General features: G+C 39.8%; 1 protein-coding gene across 1 annotated transcript; it reads left to right on the top strand.

Moving 5' to 3' along the window:
* The first annotated feature begins 1,888 nt into the window (after positions 1 to 1,888).
* Positions 1,889 to 17,936, top strand: rufy1 (RUN and FYVE domain containing 1). The gene is made up of 18 exons (XM_017691993.2): positions 1,889 to 1,971; positions 3,936 to 4,294; positions 5,789 to 5,962; positions 6,055 to 6,172; positions 7,317 to 7,418; positions 7,534 to 7,657; positions 7,756 to 7,817; positions 9,649 to 9,784; positions 9,959 to 10,060; positions 12,246 to 12,362; positions 12,832 to 12,999; positions 13,244 to 13,341; positions 13,762 to 13,881; positions 14,528 to 14,657; positions 15,411 to 15,505; positions 15,604 to 15,652; positions 16,142 to 16,219; positions 17,111 to 17,936. Exons 2-18 carry the CDS (start codon positions 3,994 to 3,996, stop codon positions 17,249 to 17,251), a joined length of 2,115 nt encoding a protein of 704 aa, XP_017547482.1. The 5' UTR covers positions 1,889 to 1,971; positions 3,936 to 3,993; the 3' UTR covers positions 17,252 to 17,936.
* The last annotated feature ends 61 nt before the right edge of the window (positions 17,937 to 17,997 follow it).

Raw genomic sequence — 17,997 nt, 5'->3', positions numbered from 1 at the left:
CGAGAGCGAGCATTTAAATACACGGAGACACAGGCGCGGAGAGCCGCGCCCACTTAGAGCACAATAAAAGTCCCGCTGTGTCCAGAGCTCTCCTAGTAAACGGTCATCCGTGGAAAGTCTATGGGAATTAAAAGGAAATTCCACAACGTTTTCAACGGTGCTCAGTAATTCGGTCCTTGAGATGCAAACAAAGTCATTCAGAGTGGTTTGATGTGAAACTGTTCATTGGTAGAGAAACATTACAGACTTTTTAAAAGTGGTGCTGATAGGAACCAGGAGTCCAGGCACAACACAAATACGGCCATTTTATTTACTATCCAAAACCACCAGTGAACCTACATGTGACTTCTGAGTTTTTTTTTAATTGATGATGTTAAAATAGTCATAAATCTAAAAAAAAAAAAAAAAAAAAAAAAAAAGTTTTCTTTGGGGCTTTTTTGCCTCACCATGCCATGTATGTACCTCTCTGCAATAAATGTATTACAGTCAATGGATTAATATACATTTTAAGTCAAACTTTATCCCGGCACTACCCAAAAATGTGTTAGACGTGTTAGTGCATATCTAACTTCATGTAATAACTTTCTGTGAGGGAGCTTTCAGACGCATCAAACTCTTCAGGTGTCTGTTTCTTATCAATTTGGACTCTCTAAGTTTCTCTAGGGCAGGGCACTTCACACCAAACCACTCTGAATCAGTTTGTTTACATCTGAACCATTTAATTATGTAGAATTTTGTGACAATCGATGGAGTTCCCCTTAAAAAGGGAGTTTTCCCTCCCTCCTTTTTGGTGCAGTAAAAGTCTCTACTCTTCTGAGAAGGCCTTACACTAGATCTTGGACCTTTGCTGTGAGTGTTTCATTGCATTCAGCCACAAAAGCATTTGGTGAGGACAGGTACTGACGTTGGATGATTAGTTCTGAATCACTCAGCTCATCCCAAAGGCACTGGATGGAGCTCCATCAGTCCTGGGAATACAAATACACTGCTCCACAGCATGCACAGTAGGAAACAAGTCGAGTTAACTGAACTTCCAGTAATAAGTTAACAGAAGAGTAATCCGTGTCAAACATGTCTAACGACGTATTATTTGAAGTTCAGTTAAATAAAAAATGTAAGGAAACCCAGTAAGCAAATGGAGATATGGAGATTATACAAGCTATTTGCTTCTTCAACTTAAACAAAGTTAGATACCAGGTCACCTTAAAAATTCCAGTTAATTGCACTCCTAATAGTAAGCTATGAACAGATACTAATTTAACTCCATTTCAAAAAAGCATCAGGAGCAGCAAAAACAACAAAAATAATTTCACACAGATCAGCAGGGAGACCAAGGATTAAGTATTTATGTACAAACACATACATCATCTAACCCGCTTATCCTCCTGGGTCATGTGGGCATGCTGGAGCCTATCCCAGCTGTCATTGGGCGGAAGGCAGGATACACCCTGGACAGGCTGCCAGTCCATCGCAGAGCAGACAGACACACTATACATCTGTAAAAGAACAGAGGTATGTTATTAAGCTGCAGTACATGCAGAAATGCTGCCACCTAGTGAAGATGTCATGAATCTCTGTGTCCTCTCAGGCCTCATGCTCTTAAGTGTGTGTATGAAAATTCTGTTTGTGCAACCACATCTAATAACAGGCCTGTTTTGATTTGGACAGTTTTTGTGAAACCAGTGCATTTACATATATCCACACCCTCAGTCTACAGCTAACTGACTGCAGCCAATCACTGGGAGTGTCACTCCTAAAGACACAGTAACAAAAACAGCCTGTTTAATTCTAAGAGACAAAAAGTTCTTAAATGTTTGAAGCATGTCTTTGAAATATTTACAAATAATTTAAATATTTACATACTGTAGTAACCTGCTATTGGCTGGCACTGGCTCTGAAAGACTCTGGAGGCGTGGCTATGCAGACGGCCACACACAATGGCTCATGGAATGTACGCGCCGTCCGACAAAGGTACTTGATGTTGTAAATGTTGTTGTTTGTTAGTTTAGGTTACTTGTATTGCTCTGTGTTGGGGACCAGGGTTATTATGTGTGTATTTGTGTTGGGTTGGTCACTGTCAGGGCGAAGCTGGTGGCTAATGGTGGTCTACCACACCATTACAGTGCTCTGTTTGGGCCTTTCTGCTGGTGTGTTGAGTAAAAAGTGCTTCTTGCAGCAAAGGCATGGCCTTTCCTGTTTCTTCCTTTGTCAATTTCACAACATGTGAAGAAGCACTCTTGCCAAAATGAACAGTTTAACTATTGTTACATGTGTTGTAAACATGCCTTCTATAGCTGCGCCACAATGGTCCCAAAAGTGAGATTTTCAGGTGGATGATGACTGAGGGTGTCTGGTGATCTTATAATGTAAATGGAGAAAATGAATGGTATACTTTCTTCTGGACATAGAGCATACATAGAAAAAGCAGGAGGTCACTTTTCAGCTCTGTAAGGAGTGTTTCAGTCTGAACTGCTTTTTGAATTGAGAACAGTGCTCTTTTATATATAACAGTGTTAAAGGCACAATAACAAAAACAGCCTATTTAATTCGTTCACATAAAAATGAAGTATGTCTGTTTTTGGTAAAACAAGCTGGCATCAGTGAAGAACATGACACAGGAAACATTACACTTGGAAAGTGAATGCTCATTTACTGTACAGGTTGCAAGAGAGAACCACCACTCAGCGCTGCTTCTATGGCCGAAACAGCTGACCGGTCACTTCTAGCCAAACACTTTCACCTAACTGTAGGCTTATAGACTGTACTAACTACTCCACAGCCCGGCACAGAATATCATAAACAACTGGAACTTATTTAACATGAAAGACTTTCCTATTGTGAACACCACCTCCCAAGAGCCTCCTTGCACAGTCGCACTGCATAGCCACACCTCCCACACTCCTAGAGTACTGTGAGCTAATAGCAGAATGCTACTTAGCCCCCCTTCAAAGTCAGCCAGCCCAGTAACCTCACAGAGTTTGAGCAGGCTTTGGGGCACACAGGGGCATGACGTGTGTCCCTGATTACTTCACAACAGAGACTTCAGAATGTCCACCATCCAGAAGAAATATTGGATATAGGGCTTTTAACTGGTAGAGCATGGATTACAGTGAACACTCTGTTTACTGGTTAAGATGATCTTAATACTAAGATTTTTTGGGCAACTGGGCGGCCATTGCCCATTGGTCACCACTCAGCTCATTTGTACAGAATTAATCCAGAATGAAAGAGAGCAGGGTGTGCATCAGTGCTTTGTTTTGTCAGATATTTCAGTACATTCTCATCTACCGTTATTTCTAGCATAGTTATGGCAAGTTGTATTTGAAGTAGATCATCAAAAAAACTCACACCTTCCCTTGTCCCTGGTTGTGTGGGCCCATCTGAACGCCTGTGTCAGCAATGGATGCACCTTAAAGGGGAAATCTACCAAGTTTTCAAACTTTTTAAATAATTAAATGGTAGAGATATAAACAAGTCACTCAGAGTGGTTTGATGTGAAATGCTCCATTCAAGAGATACCTACTGAGTCAGAACTGTTCACAGTGGTGGTGATAGGAACCAGATTTCTCAGATTGTTAGACAAAATAGTCCCCACAGAAAACTTACTTTTTTCAGATTTATCCCTAACATCATTAACACTACATTTAAAAACTTAAGAGACACGTATAGGTTCACTGGTTGTTTTGGATAGAAAATGAAATGGTTATATTAGCGTTATATAGCTACATCACCACCACTGTAAAGAAATAAGTCAGTAAGTTTCTGTACAACAAACCATTTCAAATCAAACCACTCTGACTTTGTTTACCACTACGACTTTGTTTACACACTAAACCTTTACCGAAATGTTGAAAAGTCGATGGAGTTCCACTTTAAAGTGCCATTATCTAATTTTTTTTTTTCTCCCCGCCAAATGTTTTGATGGATTACTCTAGCCTGACATCGCCTGGCGCATCAGTAAATGATTACTCTGGCCTGCCGTCATGTGGTTAGATGCGGAAAATGGCTGACGAAGACCCAAACAGTGAAGTTCAAAACATCGATGATAAAGAGGGGGAATCTGCAGCAGCCTCAGCGGAGCAGGACTCTGTAGCGAGGGAGGAAGATGGTGAACAGAGGGACAAACCTGCCGATGGGTCTTGGTCGGCGCCGATCCTGTCTTTGGCTCGAAAAGCCACGGAGACGCTGAGCAGTGTGAACACCTACGGGTCGGGTTGGAGGAGCTCCGGCTCAGGGTCTGAGCAGATCTCAGCTCCTCACAGCCTCACCGACAGCTCTGACACCCACAGACCTGGTAGAGAACCTCCAGCTGCCTTTGTTTACTTCTTACCCCGCCGCTGCCGAGGCACTTTGTTTTGCCAGGCAGTCTGTAAAGTGAGCTATAGTGAGCTAAAGTGAGCTATAGTGAGCTAAAGCCGGGCAATATGGCTTTTTTAAATTGTTATTCTGATAAATACGCTTTTCCGAGCGTTTCGTGGAAATCCTCAGTACTTAAAAATCATTTCAAACTAACGAGGCTTCTTGTTTCTCGGTCCACCTTAAATGGTGCCGAAGTTATCCTGAAGCTGACTAAGGGTGGGCGATATGACGATATATCACGATTTTCTGAGCACTTCAGACATGTTTCACTACAAAGTCAGCACAATTAGGCCAGTTTAATTGGATTTAATCAGTGCATTTTGTAAAATAGTGAATAAAAAGCATTAAAGTTGTAGGTTTCTTATTGTTGTTGTTGTTATCTGTAGCTACACCACACTACCGGCTCTGTTGTGTCTGTTCTAACTTAGTAAATCTTGCATATCATGCATCTTAAAGTATCATATTTTTGCCATATCGCCCACCCTTATTTCCAGCTGTATCTTTGATGAAAAAGACAGGATAATGTGTCCTGTTTAATTGGAGTTAATGCAGTTCAGAATGTGCAGTTTTGAATAAAATGACTGGATTTCTCATTTTTAATAGGATTCTTTTTATTGGGTCTGTTCTAACTTATCAGATAATGTCTTGACACATAGTGTATCATAAAAAAAACTTTATGATGTTACATTTTGCCTTATTGCCTTAGTGGGTAATAGTATGTGTTTAGAAAAATATTGTTCGGAGATTAGTAGGCAGATTTCGTGTTTTTGTGAAGTAATTTAAAAGTAATATAGGGTGCAGAAATTTAGCCCCATCATTTTCCAAAGGACATACAGAATGTCAAGCAGTGCTGGGTGAAATTGAGCTTGAGCTTCCTGAGTGCCGCTACTCTTAGCGTCCATAGGCATTCCCATTGGTCAGTCTGCCACTCCTGCTCTCAGTCAGTGAGCAGAACTTGCAGAAGGTCAGTTTTCTCACATTTGTCCCACCCTTTGGAGATAAAAACGTGATTGGTTAATTCATTTGTCACTTTTTGTTATGCTCAGTTTTAGTCTTAACACATTAGGCTTAACATATTTTCTGTTAGATGATGAAGTTTTAGGATAAATCATTTTTGGGTCAAGTAAGATACACCATAATTGGTGTAGTAACCTAAGAATGTCTTGTTAAACCTTTTATACTTGTGGTTGTGAAAAACAGAGTTCTGTTCCCAGTGGAAGCCTATGGAGGGTGATATTCAATCTCACTTTAGATGTATACAAGATTTCACAAATATAAAAATTCCTTTAAAGCTGAGTAGATCCCAGTAATTCGTTAATTTACTTTGTGCTTTCCTAGTTTACTCACCTGCATTGTATGTCATAAACCCAGTGTATGAAGAATATATGGCTAGAATGTGAACCTGTATTGTTGCACTTTGTCTTTGTAGCCATGAAGGATCCCATGTCTGTGGAGAGGTCCAATCTATTAAGCATGATGAAGCTCAGCATAAAAGTCCTGATCCAGTCTTCCCTCAGCTTGGGACGGACGCTGGACTCGGAGTATCCACCTCTGCAGCAGTTCTTCGTGGTATTGGAACACTGCCTCAAACACGGATTGAAAGGTGAAATTTGGTTTCAAAGCTTGAAAGAATGTTTAATCTGGGTGTGCATTTCAAATCTGCATGTAAAATGAACCCTTTTGTACTCTGTGCAGTGAAGAAATCCTTTATAGGCCAAAATAAATCTATCTGGGCTCCTTTGGAATTGGTGGAGAAGCTGTGTCCCGAGTCAGCTGACCTTGCCACAAGTGTACGAGATATGCCTGGACTCAAGTAAGGCCTCCACCCATGTTGATATCTTCTGTGTATCTTTATTATGCAAATGTTTCAGGAGTCCAGAAATGTCTGCAGTGTTCTGTAGTTATGCTGGGACCTTACACAGCATTGGAGATTATTTTTTGATGTCGATTCAGTTCTGTTTTATTTTTTTTTGTCATTTCAATAGCCCTACTTTGAATTTTAAGTGATTTGTGACCTTGACAAAATTTAACGGGCCCATTTAATAGATTTTTCTTGCATTGGATGTTTTTCCTTGCCACCCACCTCTAATGTTTGTGTGAGTCTATGCACTTAAGAGTCATAAGACTTTTTTACTTGACCATTTCCAACCTCTTTTATGCTTTAATTAAACATGCTTTTAAATTGATTGATTCAGTGCTAATGGGTAGGTTTGAACTGCATTTGCCTGAATAGGCAGATATATGCAAGTGTGCTGCATATAATGGCTGTTTTTTGCAGCCTGGTATCCAATATATGGACTGGAGAGTGAAAAGTCTGTTTTGAAACTCTAACAGTGTTTTAACAGGAAATTGCTCGATGATATGGGCCCTTTGAAAGATTTTCAAATCATAAAGCACAGCAAAAGCTATAAAGGGATAAATGGAAGTCTCAGGAACCAGACATCTGAAGAGTTTGATGTCTCTAAAAGCTCCCTCACAGAAAGTTATTACAAATACTCTGCCTGATGTCTGAGATATGGTTTTATGGTATTTTTGAGATAAGATTTTGGCCTAAAACGTATTTTTAAAATTCATGGAAGGTGGAGAGTTACAGGCAGGGTGTTGTAAAGCAAAACAATATCACAGATCAAATAAAATGGCTCTATTTGCTTTGTATAAATCACAATGCCTGGTTCCTCTCACCGCAACCATCTAAGGGTCTAAGTTTTTCTGTAGTTTTTTCAATGCTCTCAAAACAATAGAACACATTCTAGAGGAATATATCTCCTTTGTGGAGGGAAGATCGGTTCTAACTAACTTGAATTTTTATCAAATTTAAATCATAATAAAATATCTACTCTTGTGTTCTTAGGACCTCAAATGTGGTTGTTTTAATGAACTGTAAGTGGGAAGTAATCAAACAAAATGTCTAGGAAATCTAGGAAAGTTAAAACAATGTCCTCCTTTCTGTCTCACAGGACAGGACTTGGGCGAGCTCGGGCATGGCTGCATTTGGCCCTCATGCAGAAAAAGGTGGCAGATTATATGAAAGTTCTGATAAACAGACGGGATCTCCTGAGGTGAGAGGATCAGTAGAACTGAACCTGTTTTATCTGTTAGTGCTCCAAGATTTTATTGCTGGTAATAATGAATGTAGGCGATACTGTCATATTTGTATTTCCACCTCTGTGTCAGTGAGTTTTATGAGCCAGGAGCACTGGTAATGGAGGAAGAGGGGTCCGTTATCGTTGGTATGCTGGTCGGTCTGAACGTGATTGATGCCAACCTTTGTGTGAAAGGGGAAGATCTGGATTCTCAGGTGAGTCACACAGTTCTGCGTGCTGCTGCTTTTGGTCAGTTTTCATGGTAGTGTTTCATTGAGGGTGCACTTGTTAACCATGTCAATCGATGTCATAGGTGGGCATCATCGACTTCTCGCTGTATCTAAAGGATCCACAGACAACCGAGAGCACACAAGAGTGAGTAGCACTGTTACACCAAGCATTACACTACTGTTCAGAAGTTTGTAATTACTTTATCTTACTTTTTATTATTTGATTGGATAATTTAGACAATACAGATTGAAATATCATGAACTAGACTTTTTTAGATTTTACATTTTAAATGATTTATTCCATATTTAAGTTTTGTGAACAAACAGGAATCATTAATAAATAATAAAGTGTAATTACATATTCATAGTCACTTGTTGTCCGTTCATCTACCTCAAGACTTGATCTACACTTTTCACATATTTTTAATTTTTAATTTATTACTACCTTGTTTGTGTTTTGGAGCTTTTTCACTCATTTTAGCTTTCTGTAGTTTTGTTCATCATTCTGGACACATCTAACATTTCTCATTTTTCAAAACCTTCCTAGAAATCAGTTGAAATGCGGAATGAGGCTGAATAGTAAAGCAGCATTTGGCAGCACACTATGGCAGCACAAACTTTCTCAGTCGTTCATTTTTAATGACGGCATCAAAGTTATGGCTTACTGTGCTTTGACCCAATAGTGTGTTGACCTTTAAAACAGCCAGTGGAATTAAGTTGTTTTTGGGGATCCTGTTATTATGGATAGTGAAAAAATGTATAGTCTGTATTTCAGGTTTTCTTGAATCATAAAGTTATCATTAAAAAAAAAAAGTGTTTCTGGATTGTCTGAATTCCTCAGATGTGTGGGTTTTTTGCCTCAGGCACTGGAATAGTTCAGTTTTGCAGTTGTAAAAGGCGGCATGCAATGTGCATTTGCTGCATTAGTGTGAACACATCATAATCATTTTGCACATGTATCAAAAATATTTTAAATGATTAAAGTACAAGTTAAATCATTTTTCAGAAGATATTTCCTCAGGAGATTGGATTTAAGATAATCCTCTTGCATAAGCAAGGAGAAAGTCAAAAGAAAATAAGCGAGAATCAGGAGTTTCTGAAACTGGAGTTAGAAAAATTATTAAAAGTTGCAGAGTAAATGAGAATATATATATATATATATATATATATATATATATATATATATATATATATATATATATATATATATATATATATATATATATATAGAGCCACGGAGACTGCTTCTACAAACATTAGTGAAAGAATAGGTCGCTCTCAGGAGCTCAGTGATTTCCAGCATGGTACCATGATAGAATGCCACCTGTGCAAGTCCAATCATGAAATTTCCTCACTACTAAATATTCCACAGTCAACTGTCTGTGGTATTATAACAAAGTGGAAGTGATTGGGAACGACAGCAACTCAGCCACAAAGTGGTCGGCCACGTAAAATGACAGAGTGGGGTCAGCGGATGCTGAGGGGCGTAGTGCGCAGAGGTCACCAACTTTCTCGCAGTGGTGTAAATTGCCTAGTTGCATTGACGTACATTGAAATCTATATTTTTTCCTTCTCCTATAAAGTTACCATTTTGGACATAAGAGGTTTTGTTCAAACAGCAGTGATATATATGTAGTATGCTTTGTACCATTGGTCTCATATCCCCTCGTATCATAACACTGCCTGTTAGCTCTGAACTAGAAATGAGTTTTGAGTTTTTACTTTTGTGTTGTGGTCAGTGGGTCCTTTTTTTAATGTTTATTTTATAACGGTATCCTATATGTGTTGTTAAGTGTAATAATATGTTTTTGATTCATGAATAAATTCTCATTGAATGATGAGGTGGGGAGGGATTAGTGCAACTTTCCATTGGGGCAAGTTAAATCCCATGGGTCAAAGGTGGGACACTGCATTAAAGTATTTGCATCATGACTTTAAATGATAATCTATGCTCTTCTTTGGCTCCCCTGTTTCAGTGATTCCAAAATGACTGCGATTCTGGACCAGAAGCACTACATAGAGGAGCTGAACCGCCACCTGAGCTGCACAGTGACTGACCTGCAGGCCAAGATGGATTCCCTGGAGAAAACCAACTGTAAACTCATAGAGGAGGTCAGATCATCTGTGTCCTTCACACCCAAGCATGTGTTTGCCAAAGTGAAAAACTAATGGAATGCTCATATTAATTCTGTCAATATGATTCGATGCCCCAAGCAGTTGTCTTCATTCATCACCATTAGCATCTACATATATTAGCAATACTGAAACGGTATGTGTGCTGTGCAGCTGTCGGCAGCTACAGACAGGATCAACGCCCTGCGGGAGGAGCAGGATCAGCTTCGTCAGGAGAACACCAACATCCTCCAGTCTAGCCAGAGGAAAGAGGAGGTAGGGCTCAGAATAAAGCTGAGACTGCATGACACAAGGTCTGTTTTGATTTTAGGAGTGATGTCCTATGACTTCATTATGAAGTCATGTCATGATAAGTATATCATCATCATGAGCACTTAAAGGGGCAGTTGGGCCTAACACTAGTATTTATGTGGTATTCTATTGCGCAGCACTGCATCCATCCGCCTAAACAGTTTGACAGAATGCAGTTTTGTATCATATTTGTGCTTTCAGCACTCGAGTTCTCTCACTACAACACCCAGCGTGCATTACTTAAATATGTCATACAACCATTGGGACTCCAAAAATGCTCTGATGTAGAGGCTAATAATTGAAGAAGTGAGATTGAGATTCCTAGCAGTGACGTTAAATATGTGTCCAGCTTCTTTAGTCTTTAAACATGTTCACTCTCAGAGCTATTGTGTCAGCACTGTAAGAGGTGATTTGATCTTTCATTCAACATATTGACAAACATGTAACAATATCTCTCTCAAATCTGTGTGTGCCGTAATTGTTGGCACACCTGTATTTAATACTTTGTGCAGCCTCACTTTGCAAAGATACTGGCTCTGATGCCATGGCAAAACCTTAATTCTGTGGTCAGTGAATCATTTTGTTTCGGTTTTGAGGTGTGCTTTGGATTACTGTCCTGCAGCCCCAGTTATGGTCAAGTTTAAACCACTTGGATGAGGGAGTGAGGGTTTGATTTTATTTCTGCTGGTACTTGATGGAGTCTGTGATACCAAGTATCTGAATAAACCATCCAGGGCCTTTGGGAGAAAAACAGCCCCACATTATAATAGATCCACCACCATATTTCCCAGTGAGGATGAGGTACTTTCCTGCATGGCTGTCCAAGCCATACTCACCTCTGATGTTGGTTGCCAAAAACCTATTTTGGTCTCATCTGACCATAGATCACGGTCCTACTGAAAGCTCCAGTAACGTTTGGAAAACTGTAGAAGCTTAAGTTTGTTGGACCAGCAGAAGTTTCTTCAGGCAACCACCCCAAACGACTTGTGGTTGTAGTCTCTGAGCTATTGTGGCAGCACTGTAAGAGGTGAGTAGTTGTGCTCTCAACAGATGTAGTGATGTGTACGTCTTTCATTTTGGCTGGAGTGTCTCCGTATGCAGTGTTTGACTGTGGTTTGGGAAACCTTCTGACCCCAAGAGCTAACTCATGTCTGCAATTCCCCATCTGTGGTCCTTGGAGATTTTTTTTGTCCACTTGATCCATCCTCCTCATTGTGCATGGCGTCAGTGTAGACATGCGTCCTCTTGCCGGGAGATTCTTAACCTTTCCAGTTGTTTTCACCTTCTTAATTATTGATCTGATAGTGGAAACGGGCAGTTTCAACTGTTTCAACCTGTTTTCTTGTAGCCATTTCCTGATTTGTGCAGCTCACCAACCTTCTGTTGTACATCACTGCTGTTTTCACCAGTCTTTTTCATAATGATGAATGACTGCGAGAACTTATGTTTCATCTTATATAAATTCTTAAGTGAAACAGGAAGTCGTGACTGAGCATATAAGTGTCCCTAGTCGCTCAGGTGGACTTAAAAACATAAAATATGAACAGGAATATATTTCTCAGGTTTTACTCAGGATTTCACTCTTGAGAATATCTAGGTGGCAATAATTGTGGCACACATAGATTCAAGAAAGACATGTATGTCATGACTAGGTTAGAAGTGTACTTTACACCTACAACATATATCAGTGCTAGATTATGATTAATGCCACATTTATTGGAGAAATTAAAATATTTTTCCATATATATATTTGTTACACACTATTCTTATCAAAAGTATGATGTATCCAAAATGGTTACATATGGATATGTAGCCTTTTGAGAAGAAACTCAAGTGAGCCACAAAACGGAATAAAATGATTTTTTTTCATATAGTTTTTCATAATGTTTATTGTTTTTTTCCGATGCAACTATTGTGATTATATTTTGCCATATTGCTTACCTCTTTCTGACTATAGTCAAGATTCACAGTCATGTTGAAATGTAGACATAAGGCTTTGATTTGGAAGAGACGATAAATTTTGAGAAAATTTGGTCAGTCCAGTTCAGCTAATTACAAGTTTGTGATCCGTCCCCACTCTGGATTCTGCTGCTGATGCTAGCAGAGTACATTATATGTTACACCTATTTTGATCTACCTGTTTGTCCAGGTGACTCTGCAGGACAGCCAGGTGGAGCTGGAGACCTACCGGCAATCACGGCAGGGTCTAGATGAAATGTACAACGTGGTGTGGAAGCAGTACAAGGAGGAGAAACGCATCCGGCAGGTCTGTCAGTCCTGCTGTTTTTTTTCCATCCACAATCTTTCCATCAGAGTCAGTAAACTCTTCCACTATTTACTATTTTTCTTCCATAATTAGTGCATTCCTTGCAATATGGACATTGCAGTGGGCTGCCCAAATGTATTAGCAACCAAAAAAAATATCTCCCATAACATTCATGTCAAGTTCTGTGAGTTGATTTGTCTGCTAGTGGCTCCTTTGTGAGGTATTTTGCAAATTAACTCGTTCTGATCATTGAAAGTTTATAAAGAACAGTCTGACTGATGTATGCTGAATGGTCAATGTAGTACACATATATAAATGCATACATTTACATTACTTTAAATTTAATTATAAGCATGAAGTCATAACAGACATGTTCAGTTATTAAGTAAGTAGATGGTATGATTAATAACTATCATGCAAGTAACATGGTGGCTGTTCTTGCTGATCCACAAGTCTGTTCTGCTTGCAGGAGCTGCAGAAGGAACTGGAGCTACAGGTGGGCCTGAAGCAAGAGATGGAGGTGGCCATGAAGCTGCTGGAGAAGGACATTCATGAGAAACAGGACACGCTGGCTGCTCTGCGGCAGCAGCTGGACCAGGTCAAAACTCTCAACCTGCAGATGTTCAACAAGTCACAGGTGTGTTGATGTGCAAAACATGAGTCTCAGTATGGCAGTAACAGTTTGGTAAAATTGCACAGATGTGATCTAGGAGGGCTGCAGAGTTTTGTTTGTCCTGCTATCACGCGTCTCGTTATGAATGGCCTGATCATTAAATAATGGGTTGAACACTTAAGCACCTCTATTTGAACATGTTTTTTGGTGTTTATTACTTCAACACCCATATTCTTTCTCTGTCTCCCCTCCTGCTGGCCGACTTAAGGAGGCTGACAGAGTGGTGCAGAAGAAGGACGAGGAGGCCGTGAGGTTAGAACAGAAGATGAGTCAGATGGAGACAGCTATGCAGGAGCTGGAACTGAGGTAAGGATCAGGGGTTTATTATAGATCACCAAAAGCCTCTTTTCCACTGTAGGGCTGAATGGTGATGATGCACAGCTGCATCAGACGTTTTGATGCTGGAATGGACTGCTGTGAACACTTATAGTCCAGTTCAAGGACTGTCCAGATACCTTAATTTTAAAAGTGGGATTAGAATTTTGCTCTCTGTGCTCAGAACCCGTTGTCAGAGCCCTGCACTCAAAAAAAAGCTAAATCCTTACTGCGGGGTTCTCCAATCCTGGAGTGCTGCTGCACTATGGTGCTCTCCCTGCTCTGACAGAACTGATTAATGTCGTCCATTATTTATCAAGCTAATTATGTGCTGACCCCTTTGTGTTGGCAAAGGTTTTACAGCATTAATCCCTGTTTGATGCCAGTGTGAGTAAAACTCTATATTTGCAGGTTGCAGAACTCTGAGAGTCAACGGAAAAACACGGAGCAAGGCCAGAAGGATCTGCATTCAGAGATGAAGGAGAGAGTAGACAGTTTGCAGAAACGGCTGACCGATCTCGACGTGCTGAGGTACCAGGAGTCTACAGTGGTGTGAAAAAGTATATGCCCCCTCCTGATTTCCTCTGTTTTTGCAGATTCATATTACATGGTTTCAGGACCTCGTCCAAAATCTAAAATTAGACAAGGAGAGCAAGTAGACACAAAAGTTTTTAAACGTTCATTTCATGTTTTAAAGAAAACCGTTTTGCAACAACTGTATCACCCATGAGAAAAAGTGATGCTTGATCCCAATGATGAACTAAAACTGCTTAATATGTTTTGATTGAATAACTAAGAGGACAATTTCTTTTTCACACAATGGGCCAGTTGATATGAATTTTTCCTAATAAATAAATGAATTATTTATCAGCTGCATTTTGTGTTTATTTAGCTTGTCTTCGATTCGATTTTGTTTAAAGATCTATGTAACAAGTCTGCAAAAATAGAGGAAATCAGGACTTTTCACGGTACTGTATCTATCAAACACTAATGTTGCTAATAATACTTGCCTAGTGGTAAGTACTCATTTCTGTTCATAGTAATAGTCATAAGGTTAGCAGTTATGATTGTACTGTTCCTTTACCAGGCTGGCTTTGCTCTTTCCTTGTTCTGACTCTTTGGCTTGTCTACACTGTGGTTATTCTCTTGAACTGTGGTATGCTTGTGTGTTCCTCAGGTCAGGACTGGAGGCAGAGCTGAGTAAAGAGAAAGAGCAGAGGCAGAGTCTGCAGAGAGAGCTGCAGCGTGAGCAGGACAACACCACTGAACTACGCACACAGCTGCAGCAGCTGCAGGGCCTGCAGACGGTCAGACTCAGTCGCACATCATCGCTTTTTTGACACCATGCAGTAGCAGTAACCCAAGTTTAATGTTCCACTGATATACACTTTCCTATGAAAAGTCTTTGGACACAAACACCATATGTCCAAAAGTATTGTGGCACCCCACCCCCCAGTTATTACATTTAGCTATTTTAATATGCACCCATTACTGACACAGGTGTTGAATTGGCAATAGAATGGGACTTTCCAGAGCAGCTGAACAGGAGCCTAAGGTCCCCATGCCAAGTGTTAACTAGAGGTGTATGGAGCCCCCCGCCCCCCCAGCATTGGACTGTGGAGCAGTGGAACTGGAGTGATTGAGCTCCATCTCATACCTTTGGGATGAGTTGGAATGATCTTCAACTGGTCATCCAGCATCATTAGCTGACCTCACTAACTCTTGTGGCTGAAAGCAATAAAATGCTCACAGCAATGTTTTAAACTCCAGCCTCCCAAAAAGAGTAGACTGTTAAAGCTAAATGGGAGCAAACTCCCTATTAATACCCCAGATATTAGACAAAATTTTGGTTGAGCTGGTGTCCACAAACTTTTGGACATATTGTGTCATTTACAAATGCAGAAATGTGCAGAACAGTCGGTCCATTATGGGAAGGTTAATCACTAGTTTCTGATGTCACGGTAATGTAACGTGATCATCTTACACCCTTTATTACTCGATTAGTACACACTTATCTCAGTTCTGGATTTGATTTGGTATAACTGATTTGGTTTCAACAGGAGCTGCTGGATCTGCGGCAGGAGAAGAAGCAGCTGCAGCAGCTGTGTGAGGAGCAGGAGCAGGCCCTGCAAGAGATGGGCCTTCACCTCAGCCAGTAAGGCAGACGGTTATACTCTAATATGCACTGATAAAAATGGCTCTAAATTTCTGTTCACATTTGCTGTGCCACTTATGCTGTGCTGTTGCTTCCAGATCCAAACTGAAAATGGAGGACTTTAAAGAAGTCAACAAAGCTTTGAAGGTAAGGCAAAACAGCATAACTGCTTCAGTTATACTCAGTTACAAAACTGTTGGTTTGCTTTTTTTGTTTCATTGTGGTTATAATTTCATAATTCTACGCAAATGAAGATGCATCGAAATCAACCACATTTGAGCTATATCTGTACTACTTCACAGACCAGGAAAGTCAATATGATTCAGCAATCTCCTGTTCAAGAATGCCACTGGTATTTTTTGATGTAAATCAAAAACAGAACAGGTCTAATGATAACGATGTACAATTCATGGCAACTAGATAGAAAATAAATGCGTAAACTCTGTATTGCCGGTTTCTGCGTTGAGCTCAACTGGTATACCAATATACTGGTGCATACCAGTTATTAATATTTTGGCAAGCAGTCCAGTTTGCTGGGCAGTGAATACTGTCTTAGACATCAGAGCTTAGATGAGGTTGGATTTTTGCAGTTGTGGCAGTCTTCTGTTTTCCTCACAATGTTTTCCATCTCTTCAGGGTCACGCCTGGCTGAAAGATGATGAAGCCACACAGTGTAAACAGTGCCAAAAAGAATTCTCCATATCTCGCAGGAAAGTAAGCAACGCTGTTATTTAGCCCTATATGTTCACATTCAGGTCTCCTTTCAAACTGTGTGTCTAAACCACTACTGGAGCTGAAATAGTTTTACTAGAGGGGGTAAGTAATGTATAGGATTTGATTGGCAGATTGCTGGCTTGGATGCTCATGTCAGATCTACACCATACAATAACATTGGTAACAGTAGGTTTTATTGCTCCATTAGAGAGAGGTTGATTGGATCAGGGAGCTCCAGGTTTAGCCAATTAAGCATCATCCACTCCACAGTTATTACTGTCAGACTGTAAAAACTACACACACTACAGATTCATACTGGATTAAAATCACTCCGCGAATATTATTGTCAGCTGTAAAAACAACGCAATGCAGATTTATACTGGATTCATTTAACTTTACAATTCTGGCTTTCAGAGTGTAAAAACTCAGTAACAATCATGGAGTGATTTTTTTTTTTTTCTTTTTTTTTTTTTCCTTCAATCAGACTAAAAACCACACACTTACTGCAGATTCACACTGCATTAAAGTCACTCTGTTACCACCAGTGTAAAATGTACACATTGATCCACAGTTCAAGACATTCAGACTGTAAAAACCACATGCTTTAGATTTATACTGGATAAAAATGACCCCAGTTGCGACTATCACACCAGAAAAAAGATTCATACTGGAGTAAAATGACAAACCTCGTTCATAATCATTAATACTTTAAAACATACTTCATGTAGTTAATTAGCTGTTTTAAGGACTGAACCAAACTCTTTCAGGCTTCTGCATGATTGGAATGAAAGCCTTCAGCCAGATCAACCCTGTTAATAAAAGATAGTCAAAATTGTAAAACTAATTCAGCTCCAAAAGAGCTTATCTTAACGGTTGCATCCTCTCTTTTAGCACCATTGTAGAAACTGTGGGGATATCTACTGCAACAGCTGTTCCAGCAACGAACTGGCTCTGCCGTCGTACCCCAAACCAGTCCGCGTCTGCGACATCTGTCACTCGCTGCTTCTTCAGAGGAGCTCCACCAGCTCTTGACATCGCACGGCCTCCTGAAATGAAAATGATCGTGTGCAGCACAACTGCTTTTGGTGATTTGTGGTATTTTGAGACTAACAAGATTAATATATGCATTAGCATTTTATGGGGCTATCGGCTTCCGTTTGTCTGAGACTTTTTTAGCCAGCAGGCGCTACAGTAATTGCAGAATTATATGCAAAGTAATTTCTTCTACATGGAGAATGTGATCATTTTTAAAGAATATTCTATTGCACAGCGTCTGCTATGATTTGTTGTATCCCCCCTTGTTAATCTCCATTTTAGGGAGAGTACTAACAACTGAAATGTTTGAACACTTCATTGTAGCCTGCCAGGGTTTAAGAACTGTTTAAGAATGTCAAGTGCTTTCAATCATGTTTCCTCTTTTCTAATTGTGAAGAATAAAGTGCTTTTCTTATTTTTAAAGCTGTGTTCTGTAAGATTTGAAACACTGCCTACTACATGCAACACTATTAAAACACACGTTTGAAGCTGATTCCTCTTGTTTAAACGTTCTTCTGGACGTTTAAGAGTTGTTTGAATCTGAGAAGCTGCAATAGCAAAAAGTTACAGTAAGAATCTTACAGAAGGCAGCTTTGATTAGACCGATGATTGTACAGGCAGACATTAATACTCATCTTACTACATGCAGGCTGAATCGTTATAAAGACTTCATTGTACATGTTTTACTATGAGCGTACTTTTGTGCATGCCAATATGCTTCATTTAGTTATATTTCAGAACAT

This window comes from Pygocentrus nattereri, chromosome 8, assembly GCF_015220715.1.
Source record: "Pygocentrus nattereri isolate fPygNat1 chromosome 8, fPygNat1.pri, whole genome shotgun sequence".
Taxonomy (NCBI): Eukaryota; Metazoa; Chordata; class Actinopteri; order Characiformes; family Serrasalmidae; genus Pygocentrus; species Pygocentrus nattereri.
The sequence above is the reverse complement of the archived record's forward strand: the minus strand, read 5'-3'. Positions and strand labels throughout refer to the sequence as shown.

Coding starts and splice junctions, on each gene's coding strand:
- rufy1 (XM_017691993.2), top strand. CDS start 3,994: ATGCGGAAAATGGCTGACGAAGACCCAAACAGTGAAGTTCAAAACATC. Junction 13,342..13,761: donor ATGCAGGAGCTGGAACTGAG/GTAAGGATCAGG, acceptor CTATATTTGCAG/GTTGCAGAACTCTGAGAGTC. Junction 15,506..15,603: donor ATGGGCCTTCACCTCAGCCA/GTAAGGCAGACG, acceptor TGTTGCTTCCAG/ATCCAAACTGAAAATGGAGG.